At 47.4% G+C, this 19,919-nt stretch overlaps 1 protein-coding gene across 1 annotated transcript; it reads right to left on the bottom strand.

Moving 5' to 3' along the window:
- Window positions 1-4,974: 4,974 nt before the first annotated feature.
- Window positions 4,975-19,807, bottom strand: LOC111069492 (protein PRRC2C). The gene is given in 11 exon segments (XM_041595111.1): window positions 4,975-9,467; window positions 9,536-13,485; window positions 13,487-14,012; window positions 14,085-14,209; window positions 14,273-14,410; window positions 15,471-16,691; window positions 17,211-17,411; window positions 17,482-18,134; window positions 18,198-18,286; window positions 18,357-18,498; window positions 19,709-19,807. Coding segments are annotated over 10 exon segments (9,771 nt in total). The 5' UTR covers window positions 18,385-18,498; window positions 19,709-19,807; the 3' UTR covers window positions 4,975-6,627.
- Between the last annotated feature and the right edge of the window lie 112 nt (window positions 19,808-19,919).

Raw genomic sequence — 19,919 nt, 5'->3', positions numbered from 1 at the left:
GCACTTGACCCGATTAGCCAAAGGGTTTTGTGGCCGCTGATAGATGTGTGTGTGTGCGTGGTCAGTCTCAAAAATCAATAGACATCTGCCATTGACAGGTCACAAGTCCATAGGTCCACAGGTCGACATGTGATGGTGGTGGGTGGTGGTGGGTCCACAAAAACACAGAGCGGAAGGCACTCATGCTTTTCATTCCATTTCAAGTGCATGTCTCTGTTTTTGATAAACTGTTGTGCAAGCGCAGCAAACTTTCATCCAAAATGTAAATCACACAAAATTCTGTTTAAAGAGGTAAAGTCCCGCCGCACAAATGCTGCTGTACATTGTTGGTAGTGGCAGTGCCGTGCCAGTGGCATGCAATTAAAGCCAAAGGAGTCACCACGCCAGATTAACGTCTGTTTGTGCCACAAAATCAAGTTAGTTGGGTCTTCCCCAACGCACTTGTGCGTCAAGAGCTGTGAGAGTTGTGGCTGCTGCTGCTGCTGCCTACGATCGATCGCTAACTGAGTCATGGCCGAGTGTCAGCTGAGAGATACTTTCAAAAAAAAAGGTAACAAAAACGCGCTAATTTTTCCCACTTACATGGGGATTTTTCGTTTGATCAACATTCTTAGTGTGTTCTGTCTGGCGCAATTTGTGAATCGGAAATGCTGCGGTTGAAATGAGATGAGAAGATGTCACAGATTGCTCTCGGGTTTTGGCGTGTTTTTGGGGAATTACTGAATATACGAGTTATGATAAAATATAGAAGATTATCTTGAAGGTAAAATACAATGGGATTCATTACAAAAAGTGAGTGAGTGTATTCAAAGATAAGTTTGTTAAATAAGCACGGGAATATCTAATGATATATGTACGCAGCGTCTTTTTAGCTTAATATTCGTCACATATACATCTCAATCCCCTTCTGGATTGATGCAACTACTTTCCGCAGAAAAACCTAACTACTTTTCCAAGTTACTTGGTAATTTTTCTTTGATCAATATTCGAAATGTGTTCATAAAATATATCCCACAATTTGTCTGTTTTTGTCATTTACATGGGGATTTTTCTTTTATCAAAATTCTAAATAGGAAATGCTGCGGTTCCACCACAAGAGAAGATATCAGCAATGGCTCTGCGACTGAGTATGATTTGCATAATTCTGTGCAGATCTATTTCCTAGGAAACGTTCTATATATTTTTACAATAGTTTTTTTTATTTTTTTTTGGGCAACAAGCGAATGAATTCACAAATTTGTTCTTTGGGTTTCTCTCGGTCCAACCAGTTTTCACAGACTATTTAGCATAAACCGCTTAATATGCTCCACTTAACGTCCAGTGTTTTTTTTTTTGGAATACCATTGATAAGCTACCGTTTATGGATTAGTTTATGGAAATTGTGACCAAAAATGTGTCTTAATTCTATGGCAATTGCTAGGCTTAGAACCGAATGAAGGTCGGGTACTTTCTAAGGTCTGTTGATGGTGGCACAATTGGCTGTGGGTTCTAATATCTGGCTGGGGTGTTAGTTCTAGTGTTTAGCATTAACATAAATTGCGATTCAGTCGATCAGCAGCAGCTGCCCATAAAAACTAGTAACAATTTCATTAGGACAGCTGCTTTGCTGGCTGCCTCGCTGGCAAGATGATGTTTAGCGTTTTGAGTTAAGATACTTTCAATGCTTAACGAGGGTGAAAAGTGGCGGCAGCTAATTAGAGGCGAGTGTCATGAGAATCCAGATATTTTGTGTATGTGTGTGGGGATTGAGCTTTCATTTATGTAATGCAATACTTAATCAAATGCCATTGCATTCTAAATTTAAATTTTTCACTTTACTTTTGCAAACGCGTGTGCGCGACGAAAAATTCCATTGAACTTTTGAGAGGTTTGTGCAGGAAGTGGAGTTCGTTGCTTAAGTCTTTTGATATTGTCGGAAACGACAGAGGCGACTCGTCGCGACGCTACAGAACGCTCTGAAATATGAAGATAATGTGCGACGTTTATGACTGTAAATGTAAATTTACAAAACTGATAAATAATCCTCTTCTAATGATCCATTAATCAAAGATCTTGCTCTAGCATTATTTAATAGAGTCTTGCAGATGACAGGGCGCTATGCACAGATCTACACTATATTGTATAATCGCTCAATCAAAGGCCAAGTTCAAACCGCACCCGCCATAAAACTTCGCCATTGTCTTAATGGCAACCCAACCACAAAAAACTCATACCATATTGTATATTGACAACTAAGGCCGCAAATTCGTTGGAAAAAAAGAAAGAAAAAACACACACACAAAGGTTCAATGAACGCAGCGGCAGGTCCAAGGGAGCGCTATTTTTAAGCTTGATTTAATTTGATTTGTTTGCATTAATTGGCCAGATAACTTCTTTCCCTTCCCAGCCCACCCCCTCCGCCAAAAATGATTCATAAACGGAAGTCTAAGTCAAAGTGACTAACTAAAGAAATTCTTGTAAATTATCTGAACTGCAATGCGAGGCGGACACTCACGAGGCAGTGGCAGAGAGCCAGTGCACAGCGTGTAATTTAAATTTAGAAAGTAAAAGGCAGTACAATATGTATGAACATATGCTCTCTGTCTGGGATAAGCAAATGCTGGCCTGACTGGCTGACTAATCTGATGTATGATTGCATGTTATTGGCACATTCTCCTTGATTTACAACAGCCGCTAACTACACACGAAATCAATAAAAGTCAATTTTAACGTGCCTATTACACCAATGTAATACAATAATAATTGCACACATTGCCACCCAAGAACCTCATTTGGCATGGTGATTGCACAATGCACTCCTGAAGAGGCGAAGTTTTATGCCCAATAATCGTATTTTAATGGGGGAGTTTTGTTCGATTCCCAGGGGAATTAACTTCTATTAAATGTATATAAATATGACACCAGCAAACACCAAAAGCGACTTTTTGCACGTGCAAATCTTTTTCCAATTAATGTAACACTTTTATTTTCGCTACTGATTCAGCATTTAAACTATTTCTTGGGTCTGAAACTTATGATTTTTTCATTTAACCAGTTGAAATTGATCTTGCGGATTATTTCTGAGTGCATATATTAATAGATTCGAGCTAGCCCCATACATATATCTATTGATTCTACCAGCTAAAGATTCATTCGGTCAAGCAGTTATATAGACACAAGATACTATAGGCAAGCATTGCATTATACGTATTGTAATCATTGAAATTTCCATTCTAGCAAGCACCTGCAGCCAGCTGATATACCCAATTAAAAGTAATATTCCCACCCATTGGCGTGGTGGTGGTGTGCAACAATATTTGTGGCGAAAACTATACAACTTGGAGAACTTCTACTATGTATATAATCGTAGAATCGGAATATAGAAGTGGCTTAACGCCATAGCAACAATTACGAGTAAAACTGCATAAATTGTATGACCTTTTTGGTCAGCAACGTAACGACGACGCACAATATAGTTTTAATTTTTTAGTTTTTTTTTTGTTTTACGTTCATGATTATTATGTATTATTCGTTGTTTTATTTTTGTTTAGCCTTTTTTTCCAATGAGCTCGTAAATTATGCAATACTGCCACACATAAATCTACAGCCGGAGGCTATTTTAGAATGCTGCCACTGCCACATGCCACTGAACAACAGGTGAAAATCGCGGCGTGACTACTACGTAGAGTCGGCATATAAAATGATAGGCTAAATGCCACGCCTATATTTGGACAATTAGAATACAAGTTATTCCGAAATTCCAAATCAAAATCGATTGCATGTCAATAACATTGAAAGAATTTCTTAAAATATAACAATCGTTACGCAACTGCCGGCATTTAATTAGCGAATTTTAAATGGAAATTTGTACCGAATTTATTATGCGTATTTAAATTTAAATATTTGTGCCGGTTTTTTTTTGTTTTTTTTTTTTTGGGTGCGTTGTGTTTGCTTTAATTTCCATATATTTTAAAGCTCCTTTCCTTCGATTGGATATTGGTGCTCTGCTGGTGAATAAACCAATTAACATGCACAATAATTGTTATAAATAAAAAACCTCAATCGCTGGCAACCAGAACCGGATGAAAATTTCATTTACTCGCGTACCACAAGCCAAATGTCAGGTCATTAATCACTTGGAGCCATGACTCAAATACTATCTTTAATATAGAGTAATAATACGAGCGTATAGGTGTTGAAAAACCAATGTAATAGCAGCTCCATTAATTGCTGGAAAACCCAATATGAACCAAAGAAGAGGTTTAGAACCAGTCCCCAGGCGAGTGTTAGTCACGCACAGCGTTTTTGGCTATACAATTTTTATATTTAATTAGCACCATATTAAATATAATTGGGTGTTTTTCCTTAACCCCATGTTTTGGAACACGTCATCCAGTTAGCTCTCTGTCCGCAAAGGTATTTTATTGCCTTCGCCAAGTCCATTCCATGCCAGAGATTCTTTAAATATCTCGCTCTAAATGAATCTAAAGCGAAAGCCAAGACATATATGATATGTACATTTTACAAGTACTTTAGTAGCAGATGATAATTAAGGCTGATCAATTGCTTTCAGCGATTCGAAAGCACACGAGTGAGGCCTCTAGTAAATGGCACCAAGCATTAGCCACACGTTTCGTTTTCAAGATCGTGCTTCGTTCTAGAAGACCTGACCAGATGATAGATGTATATCGTATAATAAATACTTGTGCTTACACTTGTAGCACAGCACAGCACAGCTGGCAGCTGTTGTCTGTCTGCAATCTGTGTCTGGGAATTGAAAATGCCAGAGGGAGAGCTGGTGAAGGGCACCGCACCGGAGTCCGGACTACGGACTCTGCCGCACTCCCCGACAATTGTATGCAAATGAACGCGTGCCGCCGTGCATTGAGCTTTCAGATTGCATAATAATTACTATTCCGTAAATCAGCGAAATTGTTGCCTTCACTTATGTGTCTAAAAAGTTTCTTCGCCTTTTCATCGTACAATATGCAATAGAATTCTTTATTGTAATTTACCTTTGTTGTGTGTTTGTTTGCTGTGTGTTGTTTGTTTATACATACATTTAGATTTATGTACTCGCATTTTACTGTGCCACACATTGCAGCACGTACGGCATATAGTATATAATATATATATGTATATATATAATGTATGTATATATTTATTCATTACTAATATAATATTTTTTTAGCATGTGGTTCTTTAAATATGTTTGTTTCTGCTCTTTTATGCTCTAGGTACCGCTTTTCCTTCTCCGCTTCTTCTTTAATCTTCGATTTGTTGCTGTTTTTTTTTTTATAAACTATTTTTTGTATCCATAATGAAAATTTAAAATTTAACTTTGAAAAACGAAAGCTTTAACAACTTAATCGATTACGGGGAGTGGGAGGGGCGATTCTATATATATTTTATATTCATATAATTAAGGGCTCTTTCGGTTTTATGCTCTTACTTTTCTTGTGATTTCCCACTCGGTTTTCGTTATAATTTTTAATAGCGACTAAGACACTTTTCAATATTTCATAAATTTTCCATCAATTTTTCATCTAATTTCGAATCAATCAATGTTTTTCTTTTACACCGTTTAAAGCTACAATTTTGAGATGTGGTAAAAACGAGAAATGTTTTTACCAGTTTTTCTTTTGTATGTACAGCAAAAATGGTCGAGAGTATTGGGTTTTTGGTTTTGTTGTTTGGATGGGGTGGATGAGTGCTGAGGGCTTTCCTTTTTTGTGGCGGAATGTTACACAATATATTAGATGGGAGCAGCTCTGTTTTGAATTGGTTTATTTGTGGGGGGGGCGGGCGGTAGGCTTTAGAGCGTACGGGTTACTTAGCATATTTAACAAAATTTTATACATGTTTTGCTTGGCTTTCTACAAACTAAAAGGGTGTGTGTATGTGTGTCCTTTAAGATATATAGTAGTTCTGGTGTGTGCCTGCTGCTGCTGCTTCTGCGGTTCATTTCATTTTGTTTTCTTAGTTTTAGGATTAATAAATATTTCAACAAATTGCCGGCACGCTGCACGATCAGATCATCCTTCCTTTCTGCTTCGATAATAGTCATTGTAATTGTAGTACGTAAGTAATCAATAATAATATTTATAATTTACACGTTTAATCGTAAATTCTGTGGAAATAAACTAAAAACTAATTATAGTCGGGGTATTCTTTGAATTTCAATCCTCCTCCTCCTCGCTTGGTTCTGCCATCATTATCATTTTGTTTGTTAAGCATTTAAAACCAATTAAGTTCAATTAAATAAAATTAAAGGCCTAATTAGAGCTACGCCTAGTACGAGTTAATTGTCATAAAGAAAAGGCTTAGAACGAGTACTAAATACTAACTAAAAGACCAACTAACTGGCTAATTGGGGGGCGTGGTTCGTCAAGGGTTCGATTCGATTCGGTCCAGGGCGCAACTGTAGTCAAAACTAAACGGAAAAATTGCACAAAGGATATGGACAGGGGAGAGATAGGGGATCATGAAATCCAGTACATAGGGTTTTTTGGGCAGTGGAATTCGAGTCTTAAATATCAAACAATATCATTTAGAAACAATCACGCCCCAGACCTCTTTCGCAGCACACAATGAATTGACTGCCTGTTTTGAAACCGTTCTACAATGCTGTTAAATCTCTTCTCAATCTCATAGCTGTGTTGCTCCTGCTGCCGCTGATGTGGCAGCTCCTGTGGCCGTTGCTGCCGCTGTTGCTGATCCAGTTGCCGCCCCCGTTATGTCGTCCCCTTGGAGATCCACGTTGGCGGCACTGGCGTACTGCTAAAACCATGATTGCCTGTTAATATCATAAGGCTTGGGCATGCCCAGCGTCGCGGATCGATAGGCGGACGGCGGAGGTGGCGGTTGGCCATAGCCGGCAGCTGCTGCCGCCGCCGCTGGTCCCCCGAGCAGGCTCTGATTGAAGATCATCCGCGTGTGGAAGTCATCGCGTCGCAGATACTGCTGATAGAGCTGAGAATTTGGATCCGCGAAGGGATATGCCGCCGCTGCGGCCGCCGCTCGTGTGGAAGGATGTGCTGCCGCCAGGAAGGGATACGATCCAGCTGCCGTGTTCAGTGGATTCTGAGTCTTGTCCGCTCCATTCCCTGCCGCATTCGCTCCCGCTCCGCTGTGCGCTGGAGCCGGTGGCATGTAGTAGGGATTGGGTGCATCGCGAAACTGGTCCAAGTAGCTGCTGGCAGCCGCAGCTGCCGACTGGTCGCCATAGAGGCCGAGTGCTGCGGGTGTGGGCGCAAAGTTGAAGGCACTGCCCGGAACCATGCCACCTGTGGAGGTCTTCAGGGAAATCGCAGCGGCATCTGCTGCCGTTTGATTGCTGCCATTCGCTCCTCCAGCCGTGGGAGTAGCCGCAGCGCTGACTGACGGCGAGGAGACGCCTCCCGATTTGAGTCCTGCATAGAGCTGGAATCCCTGGTGTAGCACCTGGGCGTGCGCTTGCAGCTGACTGTTGGTTGCCGAGGAGGCGGTTGCTGCTGTCGCCTGTGGCATGTTGTATTGCGCCATTGTCTGCTGATGTTGTTGCGCCGCCTGTTGTTGCGCTTGCTGCTGCGCCGCCTGCTGAGCGGCAGCCGCCTGTTGCTGCTGCTGCACTTGTTGCTGTTGCACCTGTTGCTGCTGCTGTTTAGCTGCCGCAGCCGCTGCCTCCGCAGCAATGGTAGCTGCCTTCTTCTTCCTGCCACGCTTTGCCGGTGCCTTGACCTCCACGGGTGCCGCTGCCACAGGAGCCTGATGCTGCTGTTGCTGTTGTTGCGCGGGATTGTTGCTGCCGGGCACATAGTTGCCAGGCAGTTGCTGTGCGGGATTACCGTACGCTGTGGCCGCCGCACTCGATGCACTGAACATGTGAGCCGCCGGCGGCATCGCCTTGTCGAAATAGTTTCCGGGATAGCCCAACATCGACTCTGTAAGGCTGTGCATCAGTGGATTGTTGTAGGTCTGCGGTGGTGGCGGCGTGGGCTTATTGTATGCCGCCAAATGGTGCGTCTGGCTGAGATGATGCTGGTGCGCGGTCGAGGGAAGGTGCATCATGTTGCTCGCATCGCTGACGGCTGCCCCAGCGGCCTGTGTGGCTGGTGGTTTATCCGCCGTCGCCTGCTGCTGGTGCTGTGTCGTATAATTGTGATTCAACTGCTGTTGTTGCTGGTAGTTGTGCTGCTGCTGCTGCTGTTGTTGCAGTGGCAGCTTTTGAGCCTGCTGCTGCTGTTGTTGCTGGTAGTTTTGATTATGCGGCGACTGCAGCTGCGTCAAGTGTGGCTGCTGCGTTTGTTGCTGATTCGTCTGCTGCTTGTTGCTGCTCGCCTGTTGCGCTGCTTGTTGTTGTTGCTGCTGCTGTTGTTGCTGCTGCTGCAGCTGGCAGCTGTTGTCCTTGCCAAAATCCTTTGGGAATCCCATGGCTGCCGCTCGATTGTACATCTCAAAGGCCTTGTCTGGCGCAATGTTGCCCAATGGTTTGCCAAATGTCACGGAACCCAGGAAGCTATTAAACATTTGCTGCTGCTTGGTCAAGAGAGATTGCGGATGGTTCTGGACCTGCTGTTGCATCTGTGGCGGCATTTGTGCTGGCGTTTGCTGCTGCTGCATCTGTGATGGCGTCTGCTGTTGCTGCATCTGTGCTGGCGTCTGCTGTTGCTGCTGCATCTGTGGTGGCGTCTGCTGTTGCATTTGAGGCGGAGTCTGTTGCTGCATCTGTGGTGGTGTCTGTTGTTGCTGCTGCTGCATCTGCGCTGGCGTCTGTTGTTGCTGCTGTTGCATCTGTGCTGGCGTCTGTTGTTGCTGCTGTTGCATCTGTGCCGACGTTTGTTGCTGCTGCTGTGACGCTGTTTCATCTATTTTCGGCATTTTATTTGCTGCATTTCCACTGAAATCCGCTGAAATACCCAACTCCTCCCCGGGTCTCTTCAACGGATTGATGAGAGTCTCTGTCTTTGGCGGCTGCTGAATTTGCTGCATAAATGTAGCCATGTCGCTGCCATAAGTTGGGGGAACAATCTTCTGTTGTTGCTGCTGCTGTTGCTGTTGCGTGTCCACTGCATCGGCAGCTGCTGCAGCACTGGCTGCCGCATTAGTGGATTGATATTGCGCGTAGGTTGGATATTTTGGTTTCATTTGCTGTTGCAGTCCCAGGACTTGTTGTTGCGAGGCTGCTTGCAATTGTTGCTGCTGTTGCTGCGCGGTCGTCTGCAATTGCTGAGTGTTGCCCTGTAATTGTTGCTGCTGCTGCGGCGCTCCCTGCAATTGTTGTTGCTGCTGCTGTTGCGTTGCCTGCTGATTAACGTTGTTTGTAATGCTCGGAGGCAACAGACTCCGATTCAGACTCCATTCATTGTTCGGCTTCGCAATAGAAGCCGCCGACGACACAGCTGCCGCAGCAGTGGGCAGAGGGTTGATCAAAGTTGCAGGATTATACAACGATCTTTGCTGCTGCTGGTAGCCATCGAGGGCGGATCCATAGCCATTGTTTCCCAGAGCTAAAAAAGAAAAGCAAAAAAAGATTTAAGTCCACTTTCCCCACAATGAACTCCATTCATGCACTCACCTGTCGGTGCCACTGCGCTTGTGGTTGGCTGTACGGCAGGTGCTACACCAATCACAGGAGGTTGCACCACCTGTTGTTGCTGCTGCTGCTGGTAGGGCGAAAGCACGGGCTGTTGATACGGCGAATGTTGTTGCTCTGCCGGAGACTGTGCCAGCGGCGTTGGCGGCTGAGTGGCTGCCGAGGAGGCGGGCGATCCCACGCTGCCCTGCATCGGACTGTGCGCTTGCTGGTGCGCAGCCGGACTGTGCGAGGATTGTGAGCCGCCCTGCTGCTGTTGTCCCGCCTGCGGATGATATGGTGAGTGCTGCTGCTGGTGGTACGGCGATTGGCCATGATACGGCGACGGTTGCGTCTGCTGGGGCGTCGTATAGGGCGAACTCTGGGGCTGCTGGTAGGGCGAATGGGGATTGGGGGTGCTCGGACTCATCGAGGAATTGTAGTCCGATTCCTGCGAGCGTGGCTGCTTGTACTGATCGTAGATCGGCAGCGGAGATGTTGACGAGTACGCTGGCGTCTTGGAGGCCTCCGATCCCGAGGGATTGTAGCTATTACCGCCGCCATACGGCGATGTCCCGCTCAGATCCGGCGTCGACACATTCGGCGAGGAGGCGGAGGAGTAGATGTGCTGCGAGTACTGCGGATAGGGGGAGTTCATCTCCCGCGGACTGCAGCTCTTGTCGGGACTGCTCTTGGTGGTGGTGTCCTGGTAGAAGCCCACCTTGATCGCACCATTCAGGGGATAAGGCGACGCCGGCTTCCCCATGTCATCGTTGGGCTTGGGCGACACCATAATTGGCGAGGCCCCAATCGGGGAGGCGCCTATCGGCGAGGTGTACGAGCCCGCGGCATACGCTCCGTAGCGCTCATCGATGGCTATCCGCGGAGAGTCGGGATCCTGGCTGAAGGAGCTCCTCTCCGAGTTGGTGCTTCCTGTGCTGGGCTTTCGCTGACGCATCACCGTGGGCAGCGAAAAGTTATCACCCGCGGGAGAGTGCTCTGGTGGCGCCACCTTGTTGGATTCCCCAGGCATATCTCCACCTGATCCTGGCGTATGCTGCTTCTCCTCTTCGTCGGACTTTTTGCTCACCTTCGGACCGCCAAAGGCCTTCAGCCAGGCGCTCAGATTCGGCTTCTCCTTCTGCCCGGCCGCCTCCGCTGCCTTGGCGGATGCTTCTGAGGATCCCTTGGCCAGTTTGCTCAGCTCTAGGAGAGCCTCAAAAGGTTTGGGCGCCAGATCCTTGCTGCCGGTCTTGGGACTCACCGACGACTCATCCGATTTATTCTCCTCGGTGGGGCTGCTGTCGGCCTCATCCGTTGTCTTCTTTCCCGTCCCCGAGCCCGCCAGCTCGTCGAACGTCTTGCCCAGCGTAAAATCTTGAGTTTTGATCACAGTTCCCAGACTCAGTTTCGGTGCCCCATCGGTGGTCTCCGTGATGAGGGCATTCTTCAGTTCCTTGGTCTTGGTGGCCACCTGATTGAGTGTGGTGTCTGCGCTCTCCTCTGCCTTCCCGGCAGCCACATTCTGGATGAGATTGCCCTTGGCCTTGCCCGGCTGCAGCCGTTCAATCGTACGCATCACATTCCCCTTGGCCTTCACCTGCTGCGCCTGTGCCGTGGCCGCCTGCTTCTCCTTGAGGCTCTTCCGCTTGGCCTCCTTGGCCAACTGCTGCTTCACGTGTGGCGGCGGCGGGGGATTCAACAGCAACTGCGTGGTCGAAGGCTCCTTGGGCTTCGAAATTACCGGCAGTACTGGAGGTGGAGTAGGCGTCGTTGGTGTGGGCGTCACTGCCACCGGCAAGGGTGTGGGCATCGAGGTGTTGGAGCAATTGGAACTGGAGGCCGCCGTCGCTGAGGTGCTGCCAATGGAGTTGCTCGAGTGCATTGAATGCGGCGGTGTGCCACAGCTGCTGCTCACACTGCTGGCCGTGGGTGCTGCCGATTCCGCTTCGGATTTGGGCCCCCCCTCCTTGGGGGGACCATCGGTCACCAGTTCGTTCAACGCTTCGGCCAATTTGTTGGGGACCAGCTCGACTTTGGGCGCCGCTAGGGCCACCGGTCGCCGAAAGTCCGCTGCCTCCAGTTTGCTGCCACCCAGAGCCGAGTCAAAGTCGTCCAGGAGATTGTATCGTGAGTTGGGGGAATTGCTGGCGGAACTGAATTCCGTGAAGCGTGGCGTGTGCTCCAGCCATCTATTGATGTCCTTGAGGGTCTGCTCTGTTTCCACATCGAGGGCTTCGAGGTTCGTGGTGCTGTTTGTCGTTGATCCGCCGCCCTTCTGGGCTCCCTTTTTGTTGGCACCCTTCTTGGCTCCCTTATCTCCGGATTTCTCTGCAGGCTTTGGTGGTGGCGGCATTTCCTTGGCCGCACGCTTCTTGGCCGCTGCTTTTGCTGGTGTTTCCTTCACTTTGCAGCTGCTTGGAGCAGCAGCAGCAGCAGCAGTAGCAACAGCTGTAGAAGCTGCAGAAGCCGTGCTGGAGGCAGGAGGCTCTTTTGTTGCCTCAGATTTGGTCGCCGTGGCTGTTGGTTTGATCGGAGATGCCTTAGAAGCTGCCGCCTTTGGGGGCGACACCTTTACAGCCGACGCTTTGGAGGTTGAAGGCTTTACAGAAACTGTCGACGCTTTTGCCGGAGCTGGGGACTTCTCTTTGGGTGGTTTCTCCACTGTGGTTTTTGGTATCTCCGCTTTCTTCGACTTTTCCGGATGCTTTTCCGCCTCTACCTTGGCAGGCTTCGACGAGGTTTTCTCCGATTTCTCGGTTTTCTCCAGCTTCTCGGCGTCCTTCGAACGCTTCTGCTCTTTGCTCTTTCGGCCACGTTTGTGCTCCACTGGCGGCTCTGGTGACTTTTCGCGCTTGGAGGCGGCCTTCTTGCTCTCGCGACTGCCCTTGGTGCTGGCCGATTTGGAGTCCTCGGATGGAGCAATCGAATTGGAGGCGGAGGAACCACTTTGAGCCGCGCGACTGCGTCGATACTTGATCACATCGTACTTGTCCATAAAAGGTAGGAGCATCTCCAGTTCCGCCTGCTCTGCAGCGGCAGCAGCAGCAGCGGCAGACTCTTCTTTGCTTGCCTTCTTGTGTTTCCCACTTCGTCCTTTATCTTTATCCTTTTCCTTATCCTTTTCCTTGCTCTTTTTCTCCTTTTCCTTCTCCTTTTTGGATGGCGAGGAGCTCTCTCCCGCTGCCTTCTTCCCTCGCTTGGTGGCGACTGGCGAGGCACGACGTTCTGTGGAGCTCGAACGACTGCTGCTTAGGGACACGCGACGGGTGTTGTGCTGCTCCTCCTCATCCTTGTCCTCGTCCTCGTGCTTTGCACTGAGTTTCGTGGTCTCTGCGGTGGGTACCTTTTTCACCGTCGTCAGCAGCTCGGAGAGATCATCGTTAAGGGCACTTTTTGAGTATTTCTTGTGGAGATCAACCTTAAAGGGTGACATGCTACGCGAACGCGATCCATCCTCATCCTCATCGGCCTCGTTGTCGTCATCATCCTCATCCTCCTCCAACTCTGCGGCGGACTCTGCGAGAGCTGCAGCTGCAGTGGGTGGCAGAAGCTGCTTCTTAACATCCACATCCGAATGATCGCTATCCAGCTCCGTCGTCTCTTCCTCTGCCTTGGCGGCCTTTCTGCCGCACTTCTTGCCCTTCACCGGACGCTTCACGGGCGTCGGTGTCTTCACTTTTGATTCGGCCGGCACGGATTTCTTCTTTTGGGCCGCTATCGTGCGGGCGGAGGGCTTCATCAGAGACTTGGCCTTGGCCAAGGCCAACTGCTCGTCATCGCTGGAGTCCTCGTCCTCGCGAGGATCGCTTAGGTCCGACTCCGTTTCGGGTGCGGACTTTTTGCCACCCTTTTTGGTCTTTTGCTGTGTTTTGCCGCCCGCCTTTGCTGTGGCCTTCTCGCCTTTGCCCTTTCGTCCGCGTTTGACGGCAACTGGAGGCTCCTTTTCTTTCTTCCTTTTCCTTCTCCTTTTCTTTGATTACTTTGCCAGCTTTGCTTTTTTTGGAGGTGGCTGGAGGTGGTGCTGGTGGCGGCGGCGGAGGCGGCGTTGCTTCTTTTTCGGGCTCAAACTCCTCCTCGTCCGTGTCCATGTCCTCCTGATGCCCACCGCTGCGATCCGCCTTGGTTTTGGTCTTCTTTTTACGCCGCTTATCCTTCTCCTTGCGCTTGCGCTTTTGGGCCCTCTGTGCAGTGGCCGCTGCTAATGCTGCCGCCTCCGCCAATGGCTCTTCCATGGCACTGAGCGGCTCCTCTTCATCGGCGCTGCTATCCGGACGTAAAGCATTCCCAGCCGCATCCTTGCCCTCCTCTTCCTTGGCCTTCTTGCTGAAGTACTTTTCGCGGAAAACATTCATTTTGGAATCGGCAGCAGGATAACTTAAATTCGGGTCATCATCCTCGTCGTCCGACAGATTGTCAAAGTACTTTTTGGTGGCCTTCTCAAAGGCATCCTGCAGATTGTTCACCATTTCCGTGTATTCTAAAAAGGAGTAAAACAATTATTAAATGAAAATTATTAAGGATATTCTATCGAGGGATGGGAGGGCTCTACCATTATTGTGACCATTGTACAGCCGACAATTGTTGACAATCAAGCGAAAATCATTACGAAATTCACCAAATTTGTGATACTCTCCGCTGTCCAGTTTATCCTCCATTTTCAGTAGATCCATGGGTCTGCAAAAATGAGGTATTTAAAAGGGGTACCAAAACACATATATACAATGTTGTTTCACTCACCTCCTAATAATGGAATAATATCGCGGTGCTATATCCTCCTCAACGGGATCCATAAATGGCCAAGCATCCCGATGATTCTTCACATAGACGAGCACCTTGTGCATTCCAATTTGTAGCACTTCCTCCGTTTCGGTGAAGCTAAGAATATTCGCATGATTGGAGGGGTTGTACGTTGAATTGTTGTTTGATTTTGTTGTGTGGTTTGTGATTGAGGTGAATGGATGTGTTGTTAGGGAGTGGTGGTTGTGGTGGTGGTGCGTCTTGGATTTATGTTTATTACTATGATTAGTGGTTGTAGGTTGGTACGGGTACTGATAGTGGGATGTAACAGAGGAGGTTGTGGTGGTTGTGTTTGTGTGATTGTTATTCTGTTGGTTATTATGGGTTCCATACGATGCTCCTACTCCTACTCCTCCTGACGCCGTCGAGTGGTTATTATTCTTTCCATTATGATTGTGGTGCTGCTTATGATTGTTGTTGTTAAGGCTGCTGCTATTGTTGTTGTTGTTGTTGGTGGTGGTGGTGGCTGTGATGGTGGTTTTGGTAGTGCTACGTTTGCTACTATTTACATGGCTACATTTATCGTACATTTTGTTTTTTGGTTGGTTTTGTGATGAACAGTCGGAATGTTGTTGTTGTTGTTGTTGGTGGTGGTTCAGTGGTTGAGGTAGGTACAAAAGTTTACAACAAACGAATGATAAATATATGTTAATCAATTGAGATCACATTATATACAATTTGATGGGTGAGTATTTTATTACATAATGAAAGGAGTACCAACAAAAGAAAATATACAACATGCAAGCGATTTTGGGCCCATTAACTGAAAATTCCCATAAGCGAAAGGATACAATTTGTGCAGGAACAGCAAATGAATTGCCAGTCGGATGTGCATTTGTTCCATAAGTGAAAGGATACGCTAATATTGTCATATGTAAAGGTGCTGACAATGGAACTAAATAAATACTAAATACTTAAGAATTTTACAATCCAAAACCAAAATGAAATAAAGATAATGAAAGCAGCATTATGGAGGGGGGGCCAGAGTCCCCACATAATCCCCATGTCTAGCATTAAGTAACAGCATTAAGCTTGAATTAAATGATACGCTTATGCTCTAAAATTAGTAGGATCTTCGTGTGGTGGGGCGTATGGTGGGGACTCCACTCCACTCCACTGCGTGGTGCTCATCACTTACTCATCGCCACTCTTGTCCGAGAAGGCACCACTGTGCCGCTCCGCCTTGCTGGACGATGATGAGGCCGATGAAGGTATTGACTTCTTGCTCTTGTTGCCCGTCGTCTCTTTGTCGGTCGAGCTATTCAGCACGGCCTTTTGTTTCTTCGAGCGCACAGTGCTGGCAGATCCCGAGGCGCCGGACCCGCTGCTGTTGCTGCTGCTGCTCTGCGATTGCTGATGTTGTTGCTGCTGCGATTGCGGCTGCTGCTGCTGTTGTTGTGGTGTTGTACCGCTGCCTGGTATGAAAATGTTGCCTGTCAGCGAACTGAGCGAATTGTTGGTTTGCCGGCCTGGCAGCTTTACATTCGCCGCCGGCGCCATTTGCCGTTGTGCGCGCTTTGCAGCGGCCGTCGACTGTCGTGGTCGAGCTGGGGGCTCTGCTGGTTGCTGCTGATGCTGCGGTTGCGCCTCCTGCTGCTCCGCGTCGCTCTCATGTGCCACTGGCGAGGGTATGCTCAGGTCTGCTATGCTTGTGGCCACTGCAATGGCCGCCGAATTCGAGTCCAAAAGCTGAAGCTGCCGACAAAAGTTCTCCTTGTCCTCGGGACTCAGAGATGGGGCATGCAGTCGCTCTTCTGAAGCGTCTGTGCGCTGTTCCCTTTGCTGCTGTTGTAGCTGCTGCTGCTGACGACGACGTCGCTTATGCGACACACTGTTGCTGCTGCTGCTGTTCTCGCTCTGCTGCTGCTGGTTGTTGTTGTCGTCTTCTTGGTCTGCCTCTGCCTCTGAGGCATGCTTGTGACGCCTCCGATGGTGACGATGCTCCCGCGAACGCTTCTTTTGCTTCTTGCCCGACTTTTTCTTCTTGTGGTGATGGTGATGATGATGGTGGTGGTGGTGATGATGGCCCTTGCTCTTTGATTCTGCTGGCGTTTGCGATTCTGACGGCGGCGGTGTTTGAGGCGTTCGGAAATCTGTGTCGGCTGTTGCTGATGCAGCAATTAATTGATTCTCCTGCTCTTGCTGTTCTGTTGGCGACGAAGACTGTTCCGCTTCGTTGGTTTTGGCGTCGTCGTCGTCCTCTTCCTCCTCCTCTTCGGTGTCGGTGTCTTCGTCACTTTCTGGCGAGAGGCAGAAGGTTTCCCTGTGGCACAGAAATTCGCTCGAATTAGTGGTTGTGGTACGTCGAAAGGAGCTTGCGTATGTGGAAATACCGCTGGCCGTCGATGTTGATTGAGAGCTAAATGGGAAGAGGAGCAAACATAGGGAAAATTCATATTTTAGTAGCAGTTTAGAAGGATATTCTCTCTTAAATATCGATTCGGTGATTAGTTTTTACACTCATGATTATTGGATTATGGCTTTATGGCGTTATGGTGTTTAAAAATGGGTCTAAAACTTAACTTAAATCATAATTAGATCAAAAAGCATGCTTACAGAGTGTATTTTGAAAAGGAATTCCAATTAAATCTCCCACATACAAAACTAAATGATGGGCAAAACTCAAATTAAGTGCTGATCCTTGCTCTTGTCATCCTCTGCGGGGTCGTCTTCCGTTGGCTAGCGCGTAGATGTGGATGGTTTTGAATGAATTCTGATTGCAAAACGTATAATTTTCTTAACAAAATGAAAATTAAAGGCAACTCAACGATCAATTAACGAAATCAAAGATGAGAGAGATAATGTTTTGGATGTTTGCTGTTTCTGGTGCGTGTCCTCCAGGCTTCTTCTGTTTCTTTATAATACTGGGCGTTCTAACCGTCTGCGTGTGCGCTGGTTCTGGTTCTGTGATGACGGTGCCACCCACTGTGCGTTCTGGCGCTCTCTGTACTCTCGCTCTCTCTGCTCGCGCTGGCGTTCCCGTTCGATTTCGCGCTCCCTCTCCAGACGCTCCTCCTCCTGGCGAGCCTTCAGCTCAGCGATGCTGCGAATGCGACTCGAGTTTCGTACTTGCAGGAGTCTGAATATAAAATTCAAGAATCATTTTTAGAATCAATTTCTAAAGGATATATCTTGGTTTTGGCACTCACTTTCTCCTCCTTAGACGTTCACGCTCGCGGAAAAGCTGCGGCAGCTTGGGCAGAAAGTTCTTGTTGAGTATTTGGAAGAGTTCACGCTCTTTGGCATTCTTTGAGGTCTTGAATTTGGCCGCCAAGTTCTGCCAGTCCTCCTCGGTGAAGCAGATAACCTGCCACACGGTATTGCAGTTGCTGCCTGCACCGCCAGCCGATGCTGCGGCTGCTGCTGCTGCTGCGGCGGCCCCGCCAACGGCCTTGTCCTCGCGATACAAACGAGTGCCGTAGAAATACCAATATCCGGAATTTTTGGCGTCGTGGCCGAGTGGCTCTACGCGCAGGCTGTCCGCCTCTAGATTGCTGAGTATGACCTGCACATCGGCAGATTCCAGACGAAAGTGGCACAGAGCGTGCAGAATGTGGAGGCGCTTGCGCGGTGGCAGCGATTGAAAGTCAATGTCCGTGTCGAAGGGATTCTCTGTTTGATGCAGACGACACTGTTGGCGCAACAGGCGGCGCAAGAACATCTGATAGTTGCTGTGTGTGATCTCCTTGGCTACCGATTGGAGCGCATCGCAGCCCTTGAGGAGGCGCACAATCAATTCGGGCACTAGGGCAACCTGATCCTCGTCGCTGGTACCATCGGAGAGCAGCGCCGATTCAAGATCCTACAAACATTTATATGTCGTATTAGATATGTTGAAATATGGGATATATATCCAAGCACTTACCTCGATGTCTATATCGGGTAATTCGAAGGCGGAACTAAACAATGAACAGAAATGCGAAATACACGGTATCTCCCACCATGATTGAATGTCTGCAGGAGAATGAAATAATTATTACAGCGTGTTCCAATCATATATGTGTGCATAATCTGTAGGACTCACCCAATAGGCCGATGAAAGTAGAAACCATTTATATATGCTTGCTTATTAGAAACGTTGCTTCACTGCGAGATGTTTAAATAACTAAAATAAATCCCTCGAGGGCCTCTGATGTGAAGCTCTTTGGTTACTCGATTCGGGCAGGCTATGGATTTATTTAGCGGGAATGGATAACAAGAAAAAACAAACGTATCGATGCGTTAACAAATTAGTTTCAGGTTGCAACAAAGGAGAAAGAGCTACGAAACGGTAAAGAAAACTTCGGGTGCCGAAGAGTTGATACCCTACGGAGAGATAACGTTATGGTTGTGTTAATTTATGGTCATTGATTTTTATAAACTTTTTTCCAGTCTACTTTGCATACAATTTCTACTCTATGAAGTCACAGATATTAGATATTTCCATCTTCCGCTTTGAAGTCTTTAAGTTCGTTTCAAAACCATCATACTATCTCTGCATAGGGTATAAATATACATAAATGTGTGCAACATGTGTGTGCGTGCGCCGTTGTTTGCTGCGGCGCCTGCTGCTGTTGTTACAGTTACAAGATATATGCACAAACATCTGGCTTTATCACTTATCATGCATTGCGATACACCCACACACACACGCGAATTATGGGAGAGCGGGCGGGTCGGGTGGTAGGTCAAAAGAAAGTACACGAGCACCCTTTCGCGCGCTTATTTTCAAGAAGAGAAAACCAAAACAGACAGCCAAGAAGCGACGATTGCGTAGGCCAGAGTGAGACGGTGAGTGTGCTGCACTCGAATAGCGGCGCCGCTCACTTTTTCACGTTCGTATGCCGTCTCTCTTCCTATCGTCACTATTCCGCCTGCTGTTTCTCCTGCCGCTGCCTGCACTCTTTTTATTTTAATTAATATGTAATTTACATGGCTGCACGCAGTTTTTCAGGCTGTTAATTTCACGAAGCTCTCGGACGTTTTAGCCACAATACTGGGGTATGCGAGCAGCAGGGATTTCCAACTTCGATTCGTTTTCCGGGCATGCGCGCGGGGGATGACGACGACGGCGCCTGGTGCGCCTTTTTCTGCGTTTTGCATGCTGGCCAGTGTGTATTTATTTTTATTAATACATGTATATATATTTTTCCCAAACGCTGCAGGTTACGTGCGAAAATGTCATTTAACTTTAGAGACGCCCATTCGCTGCCTGCTCCCTCTGCCGAATTCCACCAATTTCTTTTTTCAAACACACACACACTCGCACACACAGGCCAAGAGAGGTGCTCCATCTACATTTAATTATTAATTATTTGCCCAACAGCTGCAGCTGCACACGCACACACACATCGCACACAAGCACACGCACTGGAACAGTAAAGTATATTTGCTAACATTTTTCAATCCCGTTGATTCGATTTGCAGTGGGCCGAAGGCGGCGCAAATAATTTCTATTTTTCTCTTTTGCGCTACAACTAGTGGTGTCAAACCATCGAGGGCACTATCGATAGTATCAATGTTTTGCTGCTATCAGCTACTATCGACGGTTTTGCGACTATCATGATAGTATCGAGCTACAGTTGTTGCGCTATTGATATGTTTGGAT

The sequence above is a fragment of the Drosophila obscura genome, unplaced genomic scaffold (assembly GCF_018151105.1).
Source record: "Drosophila obscura isolate BZ-5 IFL unplaced genomic scaffold, ASM1815110v1 contig_1, whole genome shotgun sequence".
NCBI classification, from domain to species: domain Eukaryota; kingdom Metazoa; phylum Arthropoda; class Insecta; order Diptera; family Drosophilidae; genus Drosophila; species Drosophila obscura.
This window is presented reverse-complemented; position numbering and strand designations above follow the sequence as displayed.